Raw genomic sequence first — 20991 nt, 5'->3', positions numbered from 1 at the left:
CAGTGAGAACCCATGACTCATCACAATGTCAATAAAGCAACAAAATCAGCTAAGCAATTCTAATTACGCAAAATAGAAACTTGAACTACAATGTAATCCTCCATTATCAATTCCTTTCCAGAATCATCATCCACGTCAATCACTTCCTTCTCCTTTGTAATATACCTTAAGACATCAAAAGCCCTCTCCTTCGCATTACCATAATTATTGCTCAAAAAGCCTCCCATGTCGTCTCCCGCATCAACAAAATTACTATTTCTAGTAGTTTTTGGTCTCAAACGCTTTGACAACCCGAACTTGAGTACTCTACGAGGGGCACGAACCTCTCTGCGGATTTTAGTTATGGCGTCGGGATACCGTGAACGCCTGGAAACCGTTTTATTAGACGAAACAACGGGTTGTTCTGGACGTTGTAACGCAGAAGATAATCTAGGCTTCTTAGATTGACGAGGAGCATAACAATTGCAATACAAAGGCGGCTGATTCACCGTGAAGAACACGTTACCACGCTTGCGATTACGGGTTAAGGCGCCCATAGGTGGAATCTGCTTCCGACCTCTAGAAACGCGAACCCATCTAAGGAAACTCATTCCAGCAAACATATCACGAATTTCGAAAATTGCGCTCTAGAACGTACGAAAACAAAAGAATATATACAGATTTATCAGCTAAACCCTACATATGAATATTATTCGCGACATCAGTTAGGGTTTTTGTGCTGAGTCGAAACTTCGAAGTTTGAAGGAGTGAAAACCCTAGAAATGTCTGGAGACTGGAGACTTGAAAGGGATAAGGGTGGATTTATAATTTAAAGTAAAATGTGAGCCAAAATAAAATCAGAAAATAAAGTTTATAATAAGTTTTGTAATATTTGTAGGAAAAATAGTTTCTTTTTATTCTTATTCAAACAAATTCATCATATTCCATATATAATTATTATTCTAAAAATCATATTCCATGCACATAATTAGTTTTTTTTCCTTTTTATTACAAACAAATACATCACAACACTGTATTCTCAAATTTTTGGTATTTTGAAATGTCACACAATCCTTGTCATTCCTCATTCCTTCTACCTACAATCCTATATTTAGAGGGTGGAGAAAAAATTTCATATTTGTCTTTCAGTTAATCTAGGATTTATTTTTTTTTGTCTATGGATAAGCTCATCTAAGTCCATTTTAGGATAAAGTTTATCTTTATCTCAACTTGATTGTTATCTTCAAGAGCTAAACCGTTAGGGATCGTATTTGGGTCAAACTCATTTTGGCTGTCAAAACTAATATCCCACATCCACATCGGATTGCAATAACAAAATCGAGTGGTATATAAAATAAAATTCTAACACCTCTCAAACACGTTTTCTAAACCTAAGAATCAATGACGATGACACAAGAATAATAAAATCATATGGGTTCAAAGTACAATATTCTCGATGTGTTTAGACTTGAATTTCAGGGTTTAAATTTGTTTAATCAACTTTAATATCAATATTTTAGGATTTAAGAGTTCAAAAATGAATGTCCTTATTGGCGAAGAACTTAACAAAAAAAAAAACACATAGGTTTAAAACTTTAAATAGAGGGAAAGAAAGATTAAGGCCAGCTCAATGCTACTCCTTAAGAGCACTGGGAGCAAATGAAAAAGAATGTTCACAGTCCCGACTTCCGATGAACGGTTGGGAAGAATGTACAAAGATATAGAGAAGGCAAATGCTACACAAGAGTTGAATATACGCAGATATGCTGCATGAATGCTTGATAGTGTTTGGTTGAATTTTTGTTGATAACAATTTTGCTGTGTGGTATATTGTGACAAATTACGTATGGGGTATTACATTAAACAAAATAATTAAAGAATTTGTAACGAATTATTAAAGAATAATAAACCGAATATTATAAAAAGTATTTAATTAAAGAATTTTAATTATTATTATTAAAAGAATTTTAATTAAAGAATTGTTTAAAGAAATAGAAACTAAAGTGGATCAGAAAGAAAGGAAAGATGAACATAAGTAGAGACTTGCAAAAGCGGGAAGCCCGTGGAATCAAAGGATTTTGGTTAATTGTTGTTCCAGTTGGGTGTTCGTCGTTCAATAATTAACATTCTTTTCTATTGGGTGATCGTCATTCCAGTTGGGCCGGGAAGAAGAGGAAGAGAGAGGTAAAGAGAGAGAAAAATAGGAAGAAGAAGGAGGAGATGTCGGTAAAGACGAAGAAGAAGAGAAATGGCTTTTGTGGTATGGGGTAGTAGTATAAGGGTAATATGGGGATAACATTAAAAACCTGAGGACAATATGGGTATAATTTCCAAATGCTAGTAAAATTGTCTTCGTTGGGAGCATCTCAAAAGAACAATATTTTTGTAGCAAAATTGTCTTGGAGTTTGTGCAATAAAATTGTTGTTTGTTTACATCAAAGCATTTATACTAATAAGTCATATAAATGCTAGGAAAAAAGCTGCTCCAAACAGGTCCCTAATATCCATATATTTTTGACAATGTGATGATATAATTATACAGGCAGATGAATATACAACACAAGCAAGAGCAAGAGCAAGAGCAAGAGCAAGAGCAAGCTCCGAGCATAGCCCTTCCGCAACAAAAGCACTGTTACCAGGGTGAAAAATAAATGATTCAGCGAGTTCAAATCTGAGACAGTATAGATTAAGAAACCAGCTGGCACGCAAGATTGACAATCTTGTTTTCACACAAGCTGCACGACAGCAGCCACTCGCAAGGCCCCATTTTGGAGAAGATCAGCAAGCTCATCAAAAAGGAGAGCTGTTCGCCAGCCCCATCCTTTGGGGGCTTTGGGTAGGAGAGTACCCCTCTGTTTGAAGCTTCCAAACACCATGACTTCTCTTTTTGATGGACAAATCAACTGAAAACGGACCAATACGAGGCCAATGTTAGGATAAAATGCACCAATGTTATGCATGTAACTGTTAGCAATAGACATTTGTCTATGATCAATCGTAAATATTACATTATTACCTGATAGCGAGCTGTAACCTTTTCACGTGAATCTACAAACATATGAACCTAAAAACAAGCAGGATAAGCGAGAGGTTCTTATTAGGTGAATATGTATAGAGGAATATTATAATACACCGACGCATGCTTTGCCGTGTCAAAGTAAGACTGACCTTTCTAAGGGAATCTGATACCTCTGCCTTCCGACGATGAAGAAACAGTCCTAAAATGATATCCAGTATGAGTTGTTTTAAATAAAAGAAAAATAATTGTTTTCCATCATATTGGAAGCAGTAATTTGTATCAATACACAACTTCCAATCCATGAAAGATTACCAAGAGTCTGACGTCCTTGAGGATCTTCATCAATGAAAGCCTGAACACTAACCTAGAGATTCAAACAAAATTATCAAAGTTATATTGAAAGTCCGGTAACTCAGCAGAAGATTAAAGAAAAGGAGAGAATCATCCCAGAAGGTAGAAATTGATAGGAAAAGAGCAACTGGTTTTCATTCCGATACCTTCCACAAAGAACCCGCATAATAAAACTCAGGAGAATGCTTAACTTGGCTGTCACTGAGCCGGTGCAAATCCTCAAATTCAACTCTGTGAAACAAGTGGCCAATTAACACGTCTCTCAGTATAGCAAACAAGGAGGGGGGGAAACTCTTTAGATTGCCTCTTTAGCAAAACAGAGGACATTAATTCTCCAGAGCATAGGATAACTTACCCAAAACGAAAAGGAGGGAAATGATTTAGAGGTGTTTTCATATCCAATGATATAGAAGAGCTGTTTGTGTTCTCCCACTCAATTCCGATTGCATTCTCTTGTGACTCCAGCATCGCGCCAGAAATACCACTGGTACTTGGCACTGCAACAGAAGTTCCAGATGATCTGCCTTGCAGATCTGTCTCATACCCCTTCTCCATCTGCTGTGCATGAATATCAGCAGTGTTGCCTCCTCCTTCACTTAACCCTACTAGAGCTGTCAATCCATCACCTGACACATCTCCATTATGTTCAGCTCTAGCTCCAGAATCATCATTAGCAACGGACTGCTGTCCATTTCTGTTGCTCATACCGAAGGGCACACGGGAAAAGACAAAACGAGTAGGAGGCCAAGCAGCTGCAGGTACAAATGTAGTTCCTCGTCCAATGCCTGCAAGTCCATCAATATTGCCTCTTACATGCACACGTACAGGCCTAAAGAGGCCATTTCCTTCACCTTGAGCAGAATCAGCAACATACACACTGCCCATGTTGCCAGGTGAATTATTATGATCATGCTCCTGCATGTAATAACCAGCTGTAGCAACTCCATGTGAAAATCCAAAGTTCTTTCTGCAAGTGCATGCTATACTGGTAAAGCAGCAGATTTTGCATGTGTCAGCACCAATTTCATGTACCCTCTCTCTTAATAGCATCTGCATGTAAACAATAGAAAAAGAATGTAACGTCCCTACAAAAGAGATGGGGACAGCCTAAAGCTTGGAAGACCGAAAAAAACTCATATTGAGAGGGAATGTGCAAATTCGTCGGGCATCTTTCATACAAAACCAAAGGTAAAAGTAAATAAAACAACTCCCTTGCACAATGCTCCCATTGTGGGCGGAATCAGTGACATACAAGATGTACGCTGACCTAGCCCCACATAATATGTAGAAAGACTGTTTCCAGGAATTGAACATTTGACCTCTAGGTTGCACCCTTGCAACTCTACCATTGGGCCACATGTTCGCCCACAAAACCGAAAAGAAAAAAAGAAAAAGAAAAAACAAAAGAACTGTCATATGTCAGATGGTTTCAAGGATGATTGGACTAATGACAAGTAACAAACTAACAACCTGTAAATTGCTCATGACACTTGTTCATTCATGAAACATAGACATTTTGACAAAGTATGGGATCCTCTCATTCCCCTCTTTTAAGAAGAATTCATCATATGGCAACAGATATACAAAAAAAGTCTTGGCAACAAACCTGCAGCCAAAGACCATCATTTACAGCTTTGCAAGGAAATCCCAACTCCTCAAGCTGCTTTCTCACATTTAAAAGCGCCTCAAAAGACATGTTGCAGTATAAAAGAGAACCACCTTCAAATATATTGACAAAAGCATCGTACTCCTCCCGATGAATCCCACAGTTTCCTTTGGCATAGCCTTTCATCTGTCTTTTGCCAACAACCCTGCCACCCCATGAAAGAGGCATGCCACATCTTCCCCAGTCATTCAGCATGCCCCCATTACATGATGGGTGCACTGAAGAGCAATGTCCTGATTGATCGGTCGTATGCCAAGTACTGTTATTCAAATTGTAGAAAGAACCTTCTTCAGATGGCCCTTCCATAGCCACCAAGCTGGCCCCTAGTCCACTTGTTCCAACACCAATAGGCATCTCAATGTAAGAACATGAGGTTCTAATTCCATCGGCATTTGAGAACGAGTTACACAACGACGAAGATTGTTCCATGCTGCATGCGTAAATAGGCTGCAAATTTGACTGATTGTATGCAACTTGTTGGACCTGTTGGTTGGAATCCGAAATACTTGCTGGGAAATCAACCACATAGTCTTCAAGCTCGACAAGAAGATTTTGAGCAGTGTTATGGCCCTGCATGTCATCTTTTAAACTTAAGCGTCCTAGTTCAGATTCCAACCTCCTATTGTCGCAGCTAGTGATCAGATTCTTCCCCTTGGCTTTAGGAGAATCAGAATAAATGCCAATACCTATCTCTGAACTTCCTTGCTCAGACTGTTCTATATTGCAAAGAGAACCCTTCACAAGAAGCGTGTATAATGCCAGTTCAAACCTTTCAAGTTTCAATCACAAACAAAACAATTTTATTTGATTTAAACAATTCAATTATCAATCAGAAAGCAACATTTATCGGCCACTAAGCCCCTTACCGCTTTTCTTCACCAGGCACCCACAGTTCATCTGAGGTTAGCAATGCATGGAGAGTTTGTGCAGAAAGTTTTGGAAGCACCTGATTGTTAGGAAGAATCAACATTTAGATGGCAGAGATGATAGACTGCAGAACCAAATATTTAAACTTAAGTGAAAACCAAGAGATCTTTAGAAACAGCGACTTATGCATGGAACCAAAAATCCAATGAAACAACAAAATTTAGCATGCGATATAACGAAAAAATTTAGCTACATACAAATTATGATTTCTGTGAAGGGGGCTAGGAAATGAAACCACTGAAGATAAACACGTCCCACATGTAAAAAAGGTAAACAATTCCTTTCACAGTATTATTTGGAGAGACTGCGACCTCTAGGTTGCACCCCAACAACTCTACCACTAGGCTACATATTCGCCTGTCCCACCCATTGTTCAAATATTATTTTGAATGATAAACGAGTAAATGAAATTATATAGCACCAAGGGGGTGCCACCTGATTACATGTGCAGCTTGTCTACAATCAGAAAATATAAAAACAAGTTACAATTTAATTGAATTCCATCAAGATTTCATATTACATGACAAAGGATTTCCAATGGGTTTTTCTTCCAACGATGAATTGAAATTTTATTTAAAATCTAATGTCAAGAAATTTCTGCAGTCGAAGTGTTAGAATGAGGTTGCATGCTTGATTAAACGTCATGTTCTAATAAACATATAAGACCCTAGTTAGAAGACATCCACCTCAATCTGCCTACAAAGTGGCAAAGGCTGTGAGGAAAAAAGTTACAAGATGATAAAACAGATGATACATAACTGGAGATTGTTATTCATCAAAAAAAAAAAAAAACACACAAGATTGTTGATCACATCATATGAAGTCAAATGACAAGAAAGAGTTCGATTATGAATATTTTAGTATTGTTAAATTTAAATTATAAAAAAATGAGGTGCCATTATTTACTCATTGTATATCACTATTATTGCTATTCTTCAATGCAGTGAAAAAGAAGGGAAAAGTAAGACAGAGGAGGAAAGGGATAGCCAGCCAAACCAAACAAATGCCACCACACAGCAATCCTATTTAACCTGTACCTCTTTCAACTCTGTGACACCACTTTGACATAGGTAACCCCAACATGCATTTCTTACACGCTCTCCATGTATTCCATAATCTTGACTCTCAGCAAATACCTGCACTCAAGAAGATAAGCCCCTTGGCAAAGGAAATTGGAAGCTGGCTAGTAGAGCATTTAGACATCAGGGAAACACTCCGAACCTGGTATGCTAAGAAATTTGAAGTCCACAGTTCAGATATAATGAAATCTGTGCATATTGCACATAAATCCTGCAAACATATATCATACAGATTAATTTGGGTTTTTTATATGCTATGACCTGCAAAGAGTTGTTTAAACCGAGCAAATTCAACACCTGTAAGTCAAGAAAAGAAGCAGCCGCCAGCACACGAAACGCATTATTATCATTAAGTTTGGGATGATGCCCATATAGATAAGCCAAAGCTGTTGCAATTGCCTCCCCATTAACATTCTTGTCATCGACATTCAAAGTCACAACCTGTGCACTCGCTTCCTTCCATGGGCCATGTAGCATATTCCTATCAAGTACAAAGAATGAAAACAAACCAAGTTTCACCAAATTAAAGTTCATGAAAGGTCAAAATATGATATAAACATGGTGAATACACCATCAAAACCCAAAGATTAACAGCCTCTCACGGTTAATCAAAATTTCTGAAGATGTTTGCTAAATTTTAATAAAATTACCCAAATTATCATCTCCAATTATCATTTTGAATGAGCAATTAACAGAACCAGAAGACATAATTTTCCAAGAAAGTGCGGAAAAGGAACCTGAAATAGGAGCTGCGAGAGAGGATGAGGCGATGGAGGTGGTAGGTGGACCCCATGGCATGGACAACGATATCGGAAAAAGAGCAGGAATTGAAGCCCTCCATCTGGATATGATCGCAGAGTGAGGTGAGATTACAATCAAGCGCTCGTAACTCGCTGCTGCTACGGTCATTGTCGGAGTGATGGGACGGCGTAATCGCCATATGCATCTGCTGTGGCCCGTACGAGCGAGGCTTCGGGCTCGGATACTGCGGTTCCATTGTTTTGATTCTTTGTTTATTATCTTGACAGAGTTCAGAGATCCAACTGAGACATTGTAGCAGTAGAAGAGGAGCAAGAGAAGAGAAAAGGAGCTCTCTGTGAACGTGAACGGAAATGCTTTGACAAATTAGTGACAGTGTATATGGGATTAGAGGTGCCAAAACCTTTAAACGCTGCGTTTCGTAGCGGAACCAAAATAGTAAAATTCAATGGCACTAAATTTGAAAACAAAAAAGAGACTTGAGTTTTATTGATAGATGGACTGTTAAGTGTTTTCGCTACATGCTCCATCTCTTCACAGTTCACACTGGCACTCTCGGACTCTCCCGGGCTTTCTCCGTCTCTCAGTTCGAGAATCTCGATCCTTCTCTCTTCTTGTCTCCAAGATTGGCTGCAGAGGTGAATCCCTCACTTTGTGTTACCGTAATGAGGTTTCAAACTTCTCTCGTAAATTGTACAACGGAATGAAATACTGCTGAAATTTCTGTGTGAATCGGTTCATTGTTTTATAAAGCAATTTATTCTTTAGCTAGCGACGATGTTAAATTAACTTTTATGTTTGATCACCAGAAAAAAGCGGCAAAAGTAGTAATTACACTGCTCCTTGTTCTAGTTTTTTTCTTTTGGGTGGTGTTTGATTAAAGAAGGGAATTTGCTTGCCTGGCAAGCAATTTTTCTTTTGGGAATCATACTGAATGCCATGAATCTCATTGCATGTATTAGTTTTTTGTAGTAAATACCTTAAATGATGTAACTTACACATTGCACTGCTACAGGATACAGTGGTGTATAATTGTGTTGAGTTTTCCTATAAATATTCGTCGTGTTGCTTGTTGGCTTGGGCTATATTAATGTTCCATTATAGAGTCAATTTATGAAGTATGTTTATGTTGTTAACTTCTCAATGTAGTTTTGGGGAGAGGGAATAGTTGCTTCTCAATGAAGATGTGCTTGAGGAACCCAGGTGACTTTACTTGCGAAGTTTTCAAACACTTCAAAATCTTGTTTCTTCATATCTTGAATCTTATTGCTTTGTTAACATTTAAATCACAAATAATTCTCTACCTGACATGATGTTCCATCTCTCTTCTGGTTCTTTCCGGAGACCTTCTGAAGGTGAATTTTACACCTTGCAATAAGGTGTAAGGTTGTAGCAAGAAGTGCCTATATGTTGCTCTGTATTATACAGCCCTAATTGGAATGTTTTCTTCACCAAATCTGATTTCTCCAAATAATATTGCCTCTAATACATACTGTTCATGCAAATTTGCTGCTTTGCAACAATAGCCTTAGTTAAATAGTGTCGCGGTTTGATCCGATCATTGTTGAGGCTCTAGCTGTATTTCGAAACTTGCAAATTTGTAGTGAATTTGGTTTTTAGGATATTTATGTTTTCTCTCCTATCATTTTGTCTGTGTTCACGTTTGAGTCTTAGCAACTATCAACTTTTGGTCATATCAGGGATGTTGTTAAGAAAGTTACTATTTCTTTGGGTTATGTGGCTTTTAGACCCGTGACCATGAGTGCAACAGAATTGCTCATATTGTTGCTAGGAATTTCAAAGTTTTTGGAGGTTTATGTGTTTAGTTGGAAGATTTTTCTTCTCGTGTCAACTCACCTATTGTTGCAGATTGTTTAATTTGTTTGGAGGAATGAAATTATTTTTCGTTTCTTAATTAAAAGAAGGCCTAAATAAATAATACGACATTAAGCCCAAAATTAAAGAAGACAAAGCCCAGTCCAAAACTTCATCAACAAAGATTGGATTAGGGCATTAACTCGTATTCACTTCTTCGACCAAAAACCAATTAATGTGAGTGTCGTGATCTCGGCAATGTGGTGCTTGTCAATAATTCCTACTACAGAATGCTATGAATTTCATTGCATGTATTAGTCTTTCATAAATATCTTAAATGATGTAACTTTCACATTGTACTAGTTCCAGGATACTGTGATGTATAATTGTGGCGAGTTCTCCTATAAATTTGTTCTTGTGTTGCTTGTTGGCTTGAGCTAATATTCATGTTCCATTATAGCCTTATAGGGTCAATTTATGAAGTATGTGTTGTATTTTATTGATTCAATGTTGTATAGTGCAATGAATCCCTGGTAGTTCGGTTGGCGAGTTGAACCGTATGTATTCTCAAACTCCATGAAAGAGATAATAAAATTATAGTACTTCATTGAGTTCCAAAAGAACAATTGTAGAAAATATATATATATATATATATATATATATATATATATATATATATATATATAAAGGTTGCAGACCACCAAAAGCTCGCATGATGCAAGTATGTGACCATGAATAAAGAATAAAAGCTCTAGATTATACTATTTCGAATGTAGGTCAAAAACGGTGTGTTTCAATAATTGACCAACTTTGACCTTAACTAAAAGCTAACCATGGTAATCGATATACATCGGGGTTGAGTCATAGACTGACATCCCAATACATTTTTTAAGGTAGGTAAGTAATGCGTTAGAGGAAAAAAAAATGTACAAAATATGAGAGACATACCTAAAAAAAAATAGTTCAAAATTCAAAGGCAAAATGATACGAAATTTGGTTTGTCGAGGATCCTGAATGTTTGATGAAGGTGATGATTAATAGAGAGAAGGAGAGGTAGTTTAGTTTTCTGATTATAGTGGTGTTTAACTAGCCTCCTCGTGTATTTGGTTTTTCTCTCGTTGTCTTAGTACCCCGAAGACGTAGTCTTCGACTGTCAGATGATTTCGATCATCTTGTGTAAGTTCTATTGGCTTACAGCCCCTTTGAATGATATCCCAGGTGTTTCTCTTGGTTTTTCAAAAAAAAAAACTCCCTATAAGAGCAAACAAGCAATACAATGGCTAGAGCCCAAAAAACTGTGAGCCCTCAATGGACTCAAAAAGTCCAAAATCATATCGGAAAAATTTAGTCACATCCTAAAATTTGTAATACATACCCCAACTTCCGTTGACTTTATGTTGACCGGGTCATTTTTTTAGGGTTGGGCTCTTAACACCCCAAAATCACAATGTCTTCCAAGAATGCCGCATCCACCGGTAATGACCGATCCCGTGAAATCAATAAATCTTCGATTTGAGTGTCTCTTAGGGACTCTTTCTTGCCTCAGTGCTTGCTTAGCTTAGGAGCAACTGGACATCTACCTAAAAGCCCTGTTTCCGAAGATTGGAGGGCCTGCTTGTGGTGAGGTTGGAGGGCTTGCTTGTGTCATGGTGGTGTTGGTGGGTGACTGGGTTCGACTCTTTCTTTCTAGATGCTGGATCTGTTCCAAGCTATTGGAGGACCTCTATTGACGACAGGGAGATGGGATGGAGGTTGGGTGGTTGATTTGCTTTCTAACTCTTGGTTGGTTAATGATCTTCGGACTCTTTACCTTCCCTTTTCTTCTGCTTTGCAGGTTCAATACCCAACCTCATCGGTATAGTCGAGGGCTACTTCTCTGTGCGCAACGGTGATATCTGAAATTGCAGGTTTGTTCAACAGTTCAATTAATTGGGTTCTTCTTATACCTACTAGGAGTTACACGAATCACTCACCCAGCTAAAGGGATTATATCTATTGCAACCACTATCCCCTGTTTCAGTAATACGTTTCATGCTTGGGGTGTGTTTCTAAAATGTTTGAGATTTCATGTATTTTTGGTGTTTTTATAAAAATTTTGAAATTTTAAGTGTAACTTTAACAAGGGGTATGTTTGATGAAATTTGAGGTGTGATTAAAGTGTGATTAAAGCTTTCCAATCATATCTGCCCACAAGCCTAAGACCTATCAGCCCAGGCCCACAAGGCCGACACTGGAAGCCCCTCAAGATAGGTCAAATGCGATCTCAAGTTTTCTCAACATAAAGAGAGGAAGGAGATCGTTAAAAAAATAAAAATAAAATCAAAACCTAAATTTACAATGCACGACCGGACCCCTCCCTCACTCTCTTTTCTTCCTTTGTTATTTTCTCCTCAATTCCCTGTGCAGCCGTGGCCCTCTTCCCCACCATCACCATAATTTTTCAACTGCAGCCACCCTGCCTGCTACCTCCGGTCACCGGACAACCACCTTCTTCCGGTAAGAAACGGCCACAACCTTATTTACTTAGATGATTTCCAAACCAAGAGACTTTCTTTGATACTTTTTGGAGTGGCAACAAAAGAGTAATTTGATACTTAAATCTCTTTCTTTTTGTCTACTAGGAACTATTATGAAGGTCTCTACACTTGGTAAGATCTATAATCCCATTAGATACAAGTATCTCGCCTGAGAGAAGAAGACGCCAACGGACCATCGGAGAAGATACTAAGCTTATCAGTATGGTTTATACTGTTAACTTCTCAATGTAGTTTTGGGAGAGGGAATAGTTGCTTCTCAATGAAGATGTGCTTGAGGAACCCAGGTGACTTTACTTGCGAAGTTTTCAAACACTTCAAAATCATTTCATCCTGAAAGGAGTTCTTAATCACTTGTTTCTTCATATCTGGAAAGAGCTTACTGCTTTGTTAACATATAAATCATAAAGAATTCTCTACCTGACACGATGTTCCATCTCTCTTCTGGTTCTTTCCGAAGATCGTCAGACGGTTAATTTTACCATTGTCAAGTTGAAAATATAATATTTGTGTTTATTTGCCGAACTAGTGGGCATCCATTTTTATTTTGGTGATCATTTGGCACCATGTCATTTCAAGCCCAAGATTTTATGGTTATGCATCCATAATATGACTTTGCATTTGATTTCTTTACTTTCTTCCTCCATCCTGGGCACTAATTGAAAATCTAATTACTGTTCTTTATCCTTTTTGTGCTTCAGGATTAATATCACACTATGACCTTAAGTTCTGTTGCATTTTCGCTCGTAAAAAGTTAACATCTTTGTCTAATGGGCCTTACTCTGAAGTGGATGTGAAAGTTGACTCTAATCAAGGTAATTCAGCAAATAGTTGGGGTGTAAGACAAGTTGTAGATAAAGTCTGCTGTGTGTTGGACACTGGTCCTTGGGGACCTGCCATTGAGAATGCTCTATCCATGCTTGATGAAAAACCTATGCCAGATATAGTGATTGGAGTTTTAAGGAGGCTGAAGGATGTTAACATAGCAGTAAATTATTTTCGGTGGGCTGAGAGAATAATAGACCAACCACATCCTCCTGATGCTTATAATTCCCTGCTTATGATAATGGCTCGAACAAGAAACATTGATTGTTTGGAACAAATTATCGGAGAAATGAGTCTTGCCGGGTTTGGGCCATCTAATAGCACATCTATCGAGTTAGTTGTTAGCTGTATCAAGTCACGTAATTTGAGAGAAGCCTTCAATGTCATAGAAATCATGAGGAAGTTCAAATTCCGCCCTGCTTTTTCGGCGTACACAACCCTGATTGGTGCTTTGTCTGAAGCTCATGAATCTGATCTCATGCTCACTCTCTTTCATCAAATGCAGGAGCTAGGTTACGAAGTAACTGTCCATATATTTACGACTCTTATTGGTGCATTTGCCAAGGAGGGCCGACTTGATGCTGCTCTTTCTCTGTTGGATGAGATGAAGAGCAATTCTTTTGATGCTGATATTGTTCTTTATAATGTTTGTATAGACTGCTTTGGCAAGGTAGGAAAGTTAGACATGGCCTGGAAGTTTTTTCACGAGATGAAAGCACAAGGTTTAATGCCTGATGATGTGACTTATACAAGCATGATTGGGGTTCTTTGGAAAGCTGGTAGGCTGGATGAGGCTGTGGAAATCTTTGAACAGATGGAGCAAAACAGAAAAGTCCCATGTGCATATGCTTATAACACCATGATTATGGGTTATGGCTCAGCTGGAAAGTTTGATGAAGCATACCGTTTACTCGAGAGACAGAAAGGGAAGGGTAGCATTCCAAGTGTAGTTGCTTATAATTGCATTCTGACTTGTCTTGGGAAGAAGGGGAAAGTGGAGGAAGCATTGAGGGTCTTCGAGGAGATGAAGAAAGATGCAATGCCCAATCTTTCGACCTATAATATACTGATAGACATGCTTTGTAAAGCAGGAAACCTCGATTCTGCTTTGCAGGTTCGGGATGCCATGAAAGAAGCTGGCTTGTATCCTAATATCGTTACTGTAAATATCATGGTCGATAGACTTTGTAAAGCTCAAAAACTTGGTGAAGCTTGTGCTATATTTGAAGGAATGGATCACAGAGTGTGTGCCCCAAATGACTTTACTTATTGTTCTCTTATTGATGGCTTGGGCAAACACGGTAGAGTAGATGATGCCTATAGGCTTTATGAAAAGATGTTAGATTCTGATCAGATTCCAAATGCTGTTGTGTATACATCGCTTATTATGAACTTCTTCAAGCGGGGCAGGAAGGAGGATGGTCACAAGATATACAGAGAAATGATTAGCTTTGGTTGTTCTCCTGATCTGATGCTCCTTAATACATACATGGATTGTGTTTTCAAAGCGGGAGAAGTTGAGAAAGGTAGGGCTCTATTTGAGGAAATAAAGGCTAGAGGATTTGTTCCAGATGTGAAAAGCTACTCAATACTAATTCACGGCCTTGTGAAAGCTGGTTTTTCTCATGAAACTTATGAGTTGTTCTATGCAATGAAGGACCAGGGCTGTGTTCTGGACACCCGTGCTTACAATGCTGTAATCAATGGTTTCTGCAAATCGGGCAAGGTGAACAAGGCATATCAGCTACTGGATGAAATGAGGACAAAAGGTCATCAACCAACCCTTGTCACCTATGGTTCAGTTATTGATGGGCTTGCTAAGATTGACAGGCTTGATGAAGCATACATGCTTTTTGAGGAAGCAAAATCAAATGGCCTTGAGCTAAATGTAGTTATCTATGGTAGTCTTATTGACGGTTTTGGGAAAGTGGGCAGAATTGATGAAGCATATCTAATCATGGAAGAGATGATGCAGAAAGGTTTGACGCCCAATGTGTACACTTGGAACTGCTTGTTTGATGCACTGGTGAAAGCAGAGGAAATCAATGAAGTGCTTGTCTGCTTTCAGTCCATGAAAGACTTGAAATGCTCTCCAAATCATATAACTTATAGCATTCTCATAAATGGTCTCTGCGGGGTTAGAAAATTTAACAAAGCATTTGTGTTCTTGCAAGAGATGCAAAAGCAAGGGTTAAAACCCAATGTCATCACATACACTACCATGATCTCGGGGCTTGCAAGAGCTGGGAACATTTCAGAGGCTCATGAGCTATTTCATAGATTTAAAGCAAACGGAGGTGTACCTGATTCAGCTTGTTATAATGCACTGATAGAAGGGTTAAGCAATATGAATCAGGCACTGGATGCATATAAACTTTTTGAGGAAACTCGGTCGAAAGGTTGTGATATTCATACCAAAACCTGCGTCGTTCTTTTAGATGCTCTGCATAAGGCTGAATGTCTTGAGCAGGCAGCAATTGTTGGGGCTGTCTTGAGAGAAATGGCAAAATCTCAACATGCTGCAAGGCATTGGTAGTATTTTTTGTTTCATTTAATTACTAAAGAGAGTTGTGTTGTCTCTGACGAACATTGGCTGCCATAAAGTGTTTTCTCATGCTGCTGATGAGTAATGCGCCATAATGGATGGTTTCTCTACTCACTTCCTCAGTTGGTTTAAGATGCTATTGTAAAGGTATTTCCTCATCTTAATTATTAAGTTGTAGGATTTGCAACTTGCAAGTAAGTTTTTGCATGCAATTTAGCTGAGGAGGGTCCGCGCTTCATAAGCGATTGCTCTTTTTCCTTAATGTTTGACGATTCTTTGGGTTTGTTTATGTGGCCTGACTGAGGCAATGGGAAACTCATTGTTTGTGTCGGTAAGTTTTTTGCGTATGAATGAATACTGCTAATATTGTAATTTTCCTTGTGGATTGGAAAAAATATTATAAAACGTGGTAAATGGCTGTATTCTTCTTGATAATAATATTTTTTTTTAAAATTTCTTTCTGCTACTGGTGTTTTTTTTTTCCACTCTCTTTTGGGTTGGGAGTAGGTGTGGGTGCACCGTTGATGTTTTCTTCATTTTGCTTTGTTAATTTATAGAGATTATGCTCATGTTATATGACTATTTTTGAAGTACTTGTAAGTTATAACTGACTAGATGCTTCATGGCTGCAGGCACAAGCCATGCAAGAAATTGTACCATGCACAAACAAATGTGAGTATGTGACCACTTCAAGCAAAGAGCTTGCAACAATTGTGTTCTTGTGGCCCACCCATCATCAATTTGCTTCAAGAACCAGAAATTCGGTTTTTTGGTCCCCCTTTCATCTCTTGGATTACAGGATGCTATGTTTGCATGCGAATTTTGGTCTGAGAAAGGTGGTATCAATTCATAGCATTATCATGAGGTGAATGTTTCCATGAGTGTAAAATTGAATGGTTGGGTGATCGGTGATAACCTTGAAAATTATTGGTGAAGAAGACACACAACCTTTTTTTGCTGCGGTAGAGGCAGTCCTCATTCTGGGCCTATCTTGCTGGAGAAAATGCAAACTTCACTTCTGAATGCAACCGAGACAGAACACAAACTTTCTGTTTTGCAGGTGTTTTGTATAAGAGTCACAAGACCAAGGTGCCCGACTTTTTGTAACAATCTTTCTGCATATTTTTAATTAAGTACCAGTAACTTCTTTGAAGCTTAATTATCATTTACTGCCATGCAATAAGGTGTAAGGTTGTAATAAGAAGTGCCTATATGTTGCTCTCTATTATATAGCCCTAATTGGAATGTTTTCTTCACCAAATTTGATTTCCTCAAATAATAGTGCCTCTATTAAATACTGTTCATGCAAGTTTGTTGCTTTGTAAAAGTAACCTCAGTTAAATAGCATTGCCGTTTAAGCCGATCATTGTTGAGGCTATGGTTGTGTTCCGGAGCTTGCAGATTTATAGTGAATCCGGTTTTCAAGATATTTATGTTGAAACATACTCTTCCATTTATTGTGTTGAACGCATGAGTCCTACCAACTTGGTCGGACTCGGACCAACTTGGTCATATTATGGATGTTGTTGAGAAGATTGCTCTTTCTATGGGATTTGTAACTTTTAGCCATATATCCCGTGAGTGCAACAAATTTACTCCAAATTTGCTCACATTCTTGTAAGAAATTTCAAAGTTTTGGGAGGTTTTAGCGTTTGGTTGAAAGATTTTCCTTTTGCGGCAACTCTGCTATTGCTGCAGAACTGTATATCTGCTAACGGGCCTAATTCCAACTGGGTCTGCAAAACTCAGATAGAATACGGATTAGTTGGACGTATCTGTTGAGCCCGCCAATATTTGGGCCGGGCTTGGACATATTTGTTGAGCCCGCTTTTGTTTGAAGTTTAAACATAAAAGCCACGAATCAATTTATATTTTGAACTTATCGTTCGTGACAGCAAAGATTACCAACGGTTGAAAAATCTGCCAACTTTAGAAATATGACCGTTATTGCCGATAAGCTAACGGCACTCTGGCCTTTCAACTATCTACAAATTTAAAATTTGAAAAGCCAAACAAACCTTATTCTTTCCTCTGTTCGCATCAAAAACCTCTTTGAATCAGGCTATTCAAACCCAATCTTACGGGTTCTTTCTCTCTATCTTCTCCGTGTTTATTCAATCATCACAGAATGGCGTTAAGAGCCATTGACAATGCTCTTCCAATAACTCCTGATAGACCCAAAAAGCAAGCAAAAGTTATTGTAAAGCAACCAGAGAATGGTGTAAACGATGAAAACAAGGTTCCATTGCCGATATCAACTGAAGCCACAATTGATTATATCCCCACAGAGAGCCTCAAAGCCATCGCAGACCCTGAATCCAAGTTACAAGTAAGTTCCTGTGCTTGGGTTCTCCTCTTCCAGTGTCGTAGCGTTCAATCAATTGTTCAATTCGATTTGGCTTCTTTTCTTAATTTCTTATGTTTTACATATATATTTTTATTTTCCAGGGATTAATTGAAGAATTAGAATCAAAGGACTGGACAAAAGTCTGTGAATCCCTTAATACTGCTAGGCAATTCACGCTATATCACTCATCTTTATTACTCCCTTCCCTGTAAGAAATTTTCCTTCTTTAATCTCTTAACGCCTTTTCAACGCTTGGATGTTTCTGCCATTTTGGATACGGTGTTTGATAGCATTTGATCTGAATGTATTTATTAGAGACAAAGTGGTGGTGATTTTGGTGAAGTCCATGAAGAACCCAAGAAGTGCTTTGTGCAAGACATCTATCATGGCTTCCTCCGACATATTCAGCGCATTTGGTGACAAGTTACTTGACTCTACCGCAACTGATGCGTTTGATGCCTTGGTAGGGAGGTTTCTGATTTCTAACATCTCAGTAGGACTCAATTTGCAATTGCTCATTTGATGGGTTTTCTTTGTATTTGTTTTCTCACAGCTTCTGCAGCTGCTACTCAAAGCTTCTCAAGACAAACGTTTTGTATGTGAAGAAGCGGACAGAGCACTGAATGTGATGGTGAAATCAATGACTCCTCTGCCTCTTCTTCTTAGGCTAAAGGGGTATGTTAGCCATCGTAACCTCAGGGTCAGAGCCAAAGCTGCTGCTTCCATCTCCAATTGTGTCCCCAATATGGTAAATATACTCTCTATGATGGAAACCATTTGACATTGTTTGTGACTTCAAATAGTCACTCTGAATGATAATTTGTGGGTTCAATTTCAGGGGCTGGAAGATATGAAGGAATTTGGGTTGGTCTCCCTAGTTCAAATGGCTGTAGATTTGTTGAATGATAAACTACCAGAGGCAAGGGAAGCCGCGCGAAGAATTGGGATGTCGGTGTATGAGGCGATAACCGGAAATGAAGAGCAGAAGCTGGAGTCATGGCAAAGCTTTTGCCAGTCTAATTTACAGCCTATTCATGCTCAGTCCATGATCAAACTAATCTCTCCCTGATAGAAGGAGCAGGGTCATGTGAGTAGCTGCAGCCACTGGAGTAGTTGAAGCAGTGGTGTTGTCATGAGTGTCATGAGCAGCATAAGTATATCTGAAATGTAATAAAATTTAGGGTCTGGTTTTTTATGGGGTTAATACTACTTTTGGTCACTGAAATATGGTCCGTGTTTCAAATTGACCCCTGACTCTCAAATTGTGCCAATTTAACCATCAAAAGTTCAATTTGTTCCAAATCAGTCATCCGGACAGAAATTGCTTAATTTCGGTCAGTCAACCTGCTTGCATGGCAGGTTGACCGTTAATCACTGTTAAAAATTGCTCACATGACAGACGGAACTACAACAGTGGTTAACGGTCAACTGCCACGCAGGTAGGTTGACTGATCGAAATTGGGTAATTTCTACCTGGGTGACTGATTTGAAACAAATTGAACTTTCAATGATTAAATTGACACAATTTGAGAGTCAATGACCAATTTTGAAACATGTGTCATCTTTCAGTGGTCAAAAGTGGTATTTACCCGTTTTTTATGATTTGAGTCATTGCCTCCAAAGTCCATTTTCAATAAACAGATTAAGGTACTCTTCATTTTGTTACAAAACTCAGGGTTGATAGAAATAACATGCTTCCTATACTCAAAACTTACACTTACCAAACGCTGCATTGATGAATTTTGTTTACACATACCAAAAAATATAAGAAAGATCCGTATCTTTACCTAGAATTATGTGAAGTTGGCCTGGTTTCCTTACAAGGGAAAAGAGGAATAACAAGCCACGCTCAGTTCTCAATCTTCCAATCCTAATTCGTGCTTGGCAAAGAATCACATTGATTTTGATCAACCAAAGAGCGCAAAGCCATCTCAACTTCAACAACTGGTCGCCCAGCATAAAGTTTGAGTTGGCCCTTCTTCACAACAAATCATCACCTTCTTCACAACAATATCAGACACTCAGTTTCAACCTCCCATATACATGGCATGGCATAAACACTTTCTTACATCTTTTATTGAATGGATTTTACGTGGCATGCTCAGATTATCAGCACTCGTCCAGTTTCGATCGGTGGTCACTGGACATGAATCAGTTCAGAGTGGTTGAGGTTTGGTATTAGTGTGTTGTAGGAGGCCGCATAAGCAAAAGCAAAAGCAAAAGCAAGAGTCTTGTTTTGTTTCAAAATCCCACATCGTAGAAACACGAAAAGAGGCAAAGGGAAAAGAGCTTTAAAACCGGAAAGAAGCCCACTTTCAACTCATACCTTTCTCGGCCTTTTGGCTAAGATCAAGTGTAGTATCTGTTCTTATCAGTTTAATACCTGATACGAGGGCCATCGGCCCACATGATATTAAATTAATTTTTAAAGGGGGAAGCCCATCACAGTAGCTTGCTACTGGGGCTTCACGCGTCGCCCGAGCGTTGCACTACTGCTCGGGCGTGGCGCACCCCTCCAAGAACCAGTCGTAACATTGGACTTCTAATTGGCCGTAGAAAGGCCGGTTTGATTTTTCCAAATGGGCTTGGGCTTAGCTTATAATGGGTATGTTGGGGTTTCTTCCTTTGGAGCCCGGAGCGATGTTGGGCCTAGGGTGCTAACTTAAAACGTTGATTAGTGATATTATTTTATAATTTCTAAATGTTTTCTTATTTAATTTCTTTGCCGTTCACTCGACAGTGATAAGAATATTCAAGTTTGATAATATAATTAGCAATCAAATTTCAATTGTCTCGGAATCATAGTAAATTAAGTCAATTGCTCAAAAGTCGAATTATTGTTGTTATCTCTAAAGATCGTTCGAAGTACCTTTCAGAAATAATATTATGTTTATTGATCGTATAAATGTACGTAACCCGAAGAAAATATTTAGAATCAAATTTCAATGCTCTCACTTGATCTCATAATCTAATCTCGTGATCAAATTTCAATGCTCTCACTTGATCTCATAATCTAATCTCGTGAAAGAGGGAAAGTAAGTACTTAAGTAAATGATCACGACTTTATCAATTCTTGAAATAAAATATACAATACATTATGTTGAAACATATGTCCATCTTCATCTGTATTCCGACCCATCTACCC

The 20991-nt window shown here is 38.4% G+C and overlaps 4 protein-coding genes and 1 non-coding gene across 5 annotated transcripts; 3 read left to right on the top strand and 2 right to left on the bottom strand.

The window, feature by feature from the left end:
- Positions 1-36: 36 nt before the first annotated feature.
- LOC120015478 (ubiquitin-like-specific protease ESD4) lies at positions 37-635 on the bottom strand. The gene has a single exon (XM_038867926.1). It carries the CDS (start codon positions 600-602, stop codon positions 60-62), a length of 543 nt encoding a protein of 180 aa, XP_038723854.1. The 5' UTR covers positions 603-635; the 3' UTR covers positions 37-59.
- Positions 636-2472: 1837 nt separating this feature from the next.
- On the bottom strand, positions 2473-8144 carry LOC120015424. The gene is made up of 12 exons (XM_038867851.1): positions 7759-8144; positions 7319-7502; positions 7164-7232; positions 6980-7078; positions 5882-5961; positions 4956-5784; positions 3705-4399; positions 3496-3580; positions 3311-3362; positions 3148-3197; positions 2996-3043; positions 2473-2882 (listed from the first exon to the last, which is right to left on the bottom strand). The coding sequence occupies exons 1-12, from the start codon at positions 8016-8018 to the stop codon at positions 2706-2708; spliced, it is 2628 nt and encodes an 875-aa protein (XP_038723779.1). The 5' UTR covers positions 8019-8144; the 3' UTR covers positions 2473-2705.
- A 3764-nt stretch (positions 8145-11908) lies between these two features.
- Positions 11909-16803, top strand: LOC120015226 (pentatricopeptide repeat-containing protein At3g06920). The gene is made up of 4 exons (XM_038867529.1): positions 11909-12091; positions 12217-12416; positions 12831-15646; positions 16132-16803. The coding sequence occupies exons 2-3, from the start codon at positions 12392-12394 to the stop codon at positions 15488-15490; spliced, it is 2685 nt and encodes an 894-aa protein (XP_038723457.1). The 5' UTR covers positions 11909-12091; positions 12217-12391; the 3' UTR covers positions 15491-15646; positions 16132-16803.
- A 711-nt stretch (positions 16804-17514) lies between these two features.
- LOC120015370 (TOG array regulator of axonemal microtubules protein 1) lies at positions 17515-19516 on the top strand. Its single transcript, XM_038867772.1, has 5 exons — positions 17515-17828; positions 17948-18054; positions 18162-18309; positions 18400-18594; positions 18685-19516. The coding sequence occupies exons 1-5, from the start codon at positions 17628-17630 to the stop codon at positions 18913-18915; spliced, it is 882 nt and encodes a 293-aa protein (XP_038723700.1). The 5' UTR covers positions 17515-17627; the 3' UTR covers positions 18916-19516.
- Positions 19517-20168: 652 nt separating this feature from the next.
- Positions 20169-20362, top strand: LOC120015815. Its single transcript, XR_005471830.1, has one exon. It is a non-coding gene; the product is annotated as a U2 spliceosomal RNA (small nuclear RNA).
- The last annotated feature ends 629 nt before the right edge of the window (positions 20363-20991 follow it).

This window comes from Tripterygium wilfordii, chromosome 14 (assembly GCF_013401445.1).
Source record: "Tripterygium wilfordii isolate XIE 37 chromosome 14, ASM1340144v1, whole genome shotgun sequence".
Classification (NCBI taxonomy): Eukaryota; Viridiplantae; Streptophyta; class Magnoliopsida; order Celastrales; family Celastraceae; genus Tripterygium; species Tripterygium wilfordii.
The sequence above is the reverse complement of the archived record's forward strand: the minus strand, read 5'-3'. Positions and strand labels throughout refer to the sequence as shown.

Bases quoted from the DNA above. Each gene is read 5' to 3' on its own strand.
- LOC120015424 (XM_038867851.1), bottom strand. From the start codon at position 8,018: ATGGAACCGCAGTATCCGAGCCCGAAGCCTCGCTCGTACGGGCCACAG. The intron at 5,962-6,979 runs GTACAGGTTAAA...CCTAACAATCAG, and splicing joins GTGTCACAGAGTTGAAAGAG to GTGCTTCCAAAACTTTCTGC. The intron at 4,400-4,955 runs GTTTGTTGCCAA...GTTTACATGCAG, and splicing joins ATGATGGTCTTTGGCTGCAG to ATGCTATTAAGAGAGAGGGT.
- LOC120015226 (XM_038867529.1), top strand. From the start codon at position 12,392: ATGAAGATGTGCTTGAGGAACCCAG. The intron at 12,417-12,830 runs GTGACTTTACTT...TTTGTGCTTCAG, and splicing joins GATGTGCTTGAGGAACCCAG to GATTAATATCACACTATGAC.
- LOC120015370 (XM_038867772.1), top strand. From the start codon at position 17,628: ATGGCGTTAAGAGCCATTGACAATGCTCTTCCAATAACTCCTGATAGA. The intron at 17,829-17,947 runs GTAAGTTCCTGT...TTTATTTTCCAG, and splicing joins ACCCTGAATCCAAGTTACAA to GGATTAATTGAAGAATTAGA. The intron at 18,055-18,161 runs GTAAGAAATTTT...TGTATTTATTAG, and splicing joins TCTTTATTACTCCCTTCCCT to AGACAAAGTGGTGGTGATTT.
- LOC120015478 (XM_038867926.1), bottom strand. From the start codon at position 602: ATGTTTGCTGGAATGAGTTTCCTTAGATGGGTTCGCGTTTCTAGAGGT.